At 41.5% G+C, this 6,461-nt stretch overlaps 1 protein-coding gene across 1 annotated transcript; it reads right to left on the bottom strand.

The window, feature by feature from the left end:
- Positions 1 to 1,342: 1,342 nt before the first annotated feature.
- Positions 1,343 to 4,867, bottom strand: LOC311248934 (E3 ubiquitin-protein ligase TRIM17-like; the record flags this gene model as incomplete). Its single annotated transcript, XM_084338177.1, has 4 exons — positions 4,250 to 4,867; positions 3,444 to 3,539; positions 1,617 to 1,853; positions 1,343 to 1,369 (listed from the first exon to the last, which is right to left on the bottom strand). Exons 1-4 carry the CDS (start codon positions 4,643 to 4,645, stop codon positions 1,343 to 1,345), a joined length of 756 nt encoding a protein of 251 aa, XP_084194303.1. The 5' UTR covers positions 4,646 to 4,867.
- Between the last annotated feature and the right edge of the window lie 1,594 nt (positions 4,868 to 6,461).

The raw sequence follows: 6,461 nt of genomic DNA, 5'->3' as shown, positions 1-6,461 counted from the left end.
CCATAGAGAGAGAGAGAGAGAGAGAGAGAGAGAGAGGAGAGGGAGAGAGAGGGAGAGAGAGACAGACAGAGAGAGAGAGAGAGAGGCAGACAGAGAGAGAGAGCAAAAGAGAGAGAGAGAGAGAGAGACAGACAGACAGACAGACAGAGAGAGAGCAAGAGAGAGAGAGAGACAGACAGACAGAGAGAGAGCAAAAGAGAGAGAGAGAGAGGCGACCGAGTCCGACTTCAGAGCGGAAGCGCATGGATTTACATCGGAACAGCTGTAAATGCCTACTATTATTTATTATTTATATACATATAGAACTGCTCCACATGGATTTTAATATATCATGCTTTAGGTACTGTAGTTTTAATGTAGTTGGTGTTTTTTCTATATAGTGGTCTTTTTACTGTAGTTTTAACTATGTTTATAGTGGTGAGTGTCATATGATGAATTGAAAATGGGGGACCCTGATGGAAACAAGACGAAAGTCTTTCTCAGGTCTGCATCCTCTTAACAATTGTATGTATTGAGCTGTACTGTACTGTACCCATTCTGCAATCTGTTAATAAACTTTTCAATCAATCAATCAATCAATCAAGTGTCTATGTATTGTGACTGTATGTTTGTCTTTCAACCACTGAAGCACAAATGAAGTTCCCAAAGGAAAATAAAGTAATTTGAAGTTGAAGTTGAAGTTTAAGTCAGTCCCCGTTTGAAGATAAAAAAATAAAAATAAGATTTCCAGTTCCAGTGTCCATTTTGCATGTATAACCCGTTATTATCTCATTAATTAGAATGTTAGAATGCATTTTAGAATGATGAAATCAGTGTGATGTACTCTGAAAAAGTATAGTAATATGGTTTATTTGTATTGGGAAAGATACAGACACATTAGCTGGTTGAACAACATCTATATGTGTGGTAATAATGCAGATATTGAGTGTATTTCTGTGAAAATGCGTGTGGCGCACGCCTCTGAATCCAACCGGAGCGAAAAAGAACTTTGCTTCCCGCCCGCTAGTCGCGCACCCGCCCACGGCCGTGGTGAACAACCGGTTGTGTGATAGTAAAGGGTTAACCTTCTGTCGTGTGGCAGTGAAAGGGTTAACTGGCTGTCATGTGGCAGTGAAAGGGTTAACCTTCTGTGTTTGTCGCAGTGAAAGGGTTAACCGTTTTGGTAGTGCGGCGGTGAAAGGGTTAACATGGGAGCAGTCAGGGAAAGAGAGTCAGAGAGAAAGGAGAGAGAGAGAGAGAAAGGAGAGAAAGATAGAAAGAAAGAGAGAGAAATTGAGAAAAATAGAGATAGAGATGAGATAGAGATGAGAGAGAGAAAGAGAGCGACAAAAAGGTAAATCACTTACCTTTTCAGTGTGGTCTTGTAGTTCTATGGAGGTAAAGACAGATCAAGTTAAACACTACACTGTAAAAACTGAGCGTCGTCTGGTCACTTTTAAACTATCAGCTAATTGTATTCAACTAAAACTGTGTAAATGCAATTCATAAATGGTTCAAATGCATTGAATTCAGCTCAATTCTATTTCAAACGGCACATCTTATTAATACTTATAATACTTATACTAATAAATATGAATGAACCATTCCCTATGAACTGAAGAGAGACCAGTCCTGACCTGCAGGAAGGAGACGTGTTCAGCTCTCAGCTCTGCCTCCCGCTCTATGGCTCTGATTGTGTCTGAAAGGGTTGACATCTCTCTGTCCAGCTCCTCAATCTTCTCCTTCATCATCTGGCTCTTCTGCTCCTCTTCCTCCTTCAGTGCAGCTACCCTGGCCTCCTTTTCCTCGTGGAGAAACTGGAGAAGCTTCTTAAACTCCTCCTCAATCTGCTCCTCTGTGTGCAGGGCCTGGACCTGGAGATTATAAGATGAGATGAGATAAGATATTCCTTTATTGATCCCCTTGGGGAAATTCAGACATCATAGCAGCATGGGGGATGGGGGGGGGCAAGGGCATCATATTGTTTTCAATGGTGGAGGGGACGCCTGAATACTTTCCACAACAAATTCGTGTTTCCGCGTCTCTGATTGGCCACGCACGTTTCTGGTCATGTGACATGTGCGCCAATCGTGGGACCGCAAGTTTTTGGATGGTTAAGCTTAGGCGCTCTTTCGAAGTTGGTTAAGGTTAGAGTTTGTCTTAGAGCATGGCGATAGAACGCCCGCCCTGATTCCAAACTCTAACCTTAACCAACTGCGAAAGAGTCGCCTAAGCTTAACCAGTGATAAACTAGGCGTTAGGTAGTTTGCAGGCTGTTAGACCCGGAAATAGGCGCAGAACTTGCCGTCCCACGATTGGCGCACATGTCACATGACCAGAAACGCGCGTGGCCAATCAGAGCGCAAAACTCGAACGCGGAAACACAAATTTGTTGTGGAAAGCATAGACGCGGAGGGGACACATTTGTGGGACGTGGTCAGTGGCTGTAAGGTTGCAGGGGGTGGGGGAGGGGGTTCGGGTGAAGGCCCCCCCCCCTTAGTAGATAAAAAAAAATCAGTTGTGCAAGTCAATTTTGGTGAGTTGTTTCTATATACAATTCACTTATGACAAGTCATAACGCTGCGCGAGTTCGGAACGTGAGAGAGAGAGAGAGAGAGAGAGAGAGAGAGAGAGAGAGAGAGAGAGAGAGAGAGAGAGAGAGATCGTGCTATTTATTATCTACAATGTATAAAACAACAGCCTAGAAGCTTTTAAATACAACAAGGTCATAGACAGATATTTCACAGAGACCAAGCAATGCTGTTGCATTTCATGGCAATCACACAGACCATCGTTCAGTTTCACACCAAACTTTCAGGGGAGGGGTGCTATGTATTTGAGCACACCTGACGACATGGCTGCATGTTGTTGTTATGCAAAGACAGCTGTGCTCGGTACTTAGCGCGTGCACACAGACATGCGACTCGTCCCTCGCCGGGTGCTCACCTCGTCTTTGCATGACAATGGCTCAGGTCGTCAGAGACCGAGCTCAGAGATGGAACAAGCAGCCGTTTTCCGTGTGGTCCAAGTGCCGCAGACTCCGTTATTATCATGTAACATTGTTTTGGACGGTAAAAAAGTGCAGGGGACAATAACTGCCTTCTGAAAACATGCAGGGGTCATGTCCCCTGTGTCCCCCCCCATAACTACGCCCATGGGGGGGTACAGGTAGTAAGAACAACACAAGCAGTGTAAACAAATAAGTTTAAGGAAAGAAGTCAATATAATTTACTATCTAACTAACTATACAGCATTCACAGTGTCATATAAGGTGCAGTATGCATAAGGTAGTGTTATAATTTACTATCTAACTAAATGAAATATACAGTAGGGGGGTTAAAAATCATGTCTCTCCCACAATGGACTACAAATGTACAATAGGTCACTTATTTTTACTGTGTGCAGGTTGAGTGCAGCTACAACCTTACAGTAAATCATTTATCATTAATACAGAATATTTGTACCTTTACATGTTCTGCTGTGAGGACGCATGTTTGTTTGATTTCTTTAAAGGCCTGTAGCTTGTCACGTAAGGTCTTCAGTGCAGCCTGGAGCTTCTCCTGCAATGAAATTCATTCATTCATTCATGCATGATGTATTTCACTTGAAAGATGCAAGTCTCCCCCTGAGTCTCAACACACGGACTGGAGTACGTTTGCCACCCAGGCCACCCTGGACTCTCACACTGACATTTACTCCCACACTGACATGGACTCCCACACTGACATGGACTCCCACACTGACATTGACTCCCACACTGACATTGACTCCCACACTGACATTGACTCCCACACTGACATTGAATCCCACACTGACATTGACTCCCACACTGACATTGACTCTCACACTGACATTGACTCCCACACTGACATGGACTCCCACACTGACATTGACTCCCACACTGACATTGAATCCCACACTGACATGGACTCCGACCCACACTGACATGGACTCCCACACTGACATGGACTCCCACACTGACATTGACTCCCACACTGACATGGACTCCCACACTGACATTGACTCCCACACTGACATTGACTCCCACACTGACATGGACTCTCACACTGACATTGACTCCCACACCTCCTACGTTGTGGACAAAAATAAATCAACTCCAACATCAGTGTCTGAATCTAATCCCATCTAATTGTTCTGATTGTCTAATGTTTCTGTATTCATTAACAATATGACAACAATGTTTACTTTGTGTATTTATTGAGTATAATTAAAGATTGAATAAATTAATATAATAATGATTTTGCCATACCTTGTGATCCTCCGAAGCTTCCTCTATGGGACAGCAGTTGTGGCCCTTGTGTTTTCTGGAGGACTGACACACCAGACAGATGGGCTGGTGGTCATCCAGACAGAAGAGCTTGAGTTTCTCACTGTGCAGACTGCAGAGCACCTCCGGACCTGCTGGAGCTCCCTGGCTTCTCTCCCCGAAGGCGTCACACAGGTTCTTCAAAGCCAAGTTACGAGGAGGATCTGAACTTGAAGAGACTTCCCTACAAAGTGGACAGTTCTTGTCTTCTCTGTCTCTCCAGTATTGTTGCAGACAGGCTTTACAGAAGCTGTGGCTACACAACAAGAGGACAGGATCTGTGTAGATGTCATGGCACACGGAACAAGACAGATCCTCTTCACAATGAGACGAAGCCATTTTGTCACTCAGTAACACTCCCTCCTCTGGAATGCTCCCTGAAGTTTACGTTCACTTTTAATGACAATTGTTATAAACTTACTTAAGTTAGATTCAGTCAGCAGCTGGTAGAAGTCACTGTTTGATCACTATTCCTTCCTGTGTTTGTCTAAAGCTAGTCCTACTCCTTCAGTACGAGCTGTGGGTTTTATCTGGAGTCTTTTACAGCAGGCGTGTGCATCTCAGTGGCGGTCAAAGAGGAGTGTAGCGACTCTGGTGTTTATTTCCTGTATATCGAGTCAGACAAGAGGTGTAGCTTTGACAGAACAGGAAACTGTAGTGGGGTTAGGAAAGATTAAAGGTGCAGTAAGTGGTATTTTTTTTGTTTGTTAAAATAATAGCTCTACCTGTTAAAATAAGTGGTCTATATAATATAATATAATATAATATAATATAATATAATATAATATAATATAATATAATATAATGTAATGTAATGTAATATAATATAATATAGTATAATATAATATAATATAATTTAATATAGTATAATATAATAATAATAATAATAATAATAATAATAATAATAATAATAATAATAATAATAATAATAATAATAATAATAATAATAATAATAATAATAATAATAATAATATAATAACTTTATTTATATAGCACCTTTCACACATGGATTGCAGCCCAAAGTGCCCCACAGCAAATAGCACAAAATTAACATAGTCATACAATTAGCATACAGCTGACAGAATAAAAGCAATGCATGAAGTGCAGACATAGGTATAAAAAGACAATAAAAGTAGTGCAATATAGAAAGTGCAGACATAAGAATAGGCATAAAATAAGTACAATAAGTACAGTGTTGCTCGAAAGCATGTGAACCCCCCCCGCGGGAACAGCCCCAAATTTTTTTTATTTAATTTATTTGTATATTATATTATTTTGTTGCCCGCAGTCAGGCCACTGAAATCCGAAGCAGGCCACGGTCAGTATAAGTGTTTCTAGTTGCACGGGGATGTGCTCTCTAATATACGTTCGTTCGGCAGGAATGAGAATTGAAAATGGGGGACCCTGATGTAAACAAGACGAAAGTCTTTCTCTGGTCTGCATCCCCTTAACAATTGTGTGTATTGAGCTGTACTGTATTGTACCCATTCTGCAATCTGTTAATAAAGTTTTCAATCAATCAATCAATCAATCAATCAAAGTTAACTTGTCTGTTGTCACCCAGCGCGAGGCAGCGCAGCGTGTCAGATTGATGTCAGATTGATGTTTGTAGCTAGATGATCCTCCGTTGGAGGCGTGATTTTTTTCCGTAGCCTTTGTTAGCTAAGCCAATCAGAGAGGGTCTTCGCTGTACGCGGGCTAGCCAATCAGAGAGCGGCTTCGCAAACAGAGGCTATGGAAAAAAATCACGCTCCGTGAAGCAAAGACACAAAAAAAAAAAAGGAGAAATCGAGAAGTTGGGTCATTTTCCGAGTAGGGGGTAGACAAGCGTGGCGTAGACAAGTATTAGTGGCCTGGACAAGTATTTGCACTACTTTATTTGCTACTACTTTATTTCCACACTCATTACTATTATCCCCATGATTTCTGCCATCATTGTTATGTTGTAAGATAACATATGTATAAAGCCCCCATTTTCTTTTCTTCATGGGCATTAATAACTTATTTCATTTCTAGCACATGTTCATTCCAAGACAAACAAATGGAATTGACTGTGGGATTTTTATGCTTATGGTAAGATTGTTTCATATTGGTATACATTGGTTTTACCCTTGAATATATATATATTAAGTCTTCTATTGAAGACGCAGAACAT

Source organism: Notolepis coatsorum (assembly GCF_963971535.1).
Source record: "Notolepis coatsorum genome assembly, chromosome: 1".
NCBI lineage: Eukaryota > Metazoa > Chordata > Actinopteri > Aulopiformes > Paralepididae > Notolepis > Notolepis coatsorum.
Note: the sequence above shows the minus strand (reverse complement) of the source record. Positions and strands in the feature narration are given on the sequence as shown.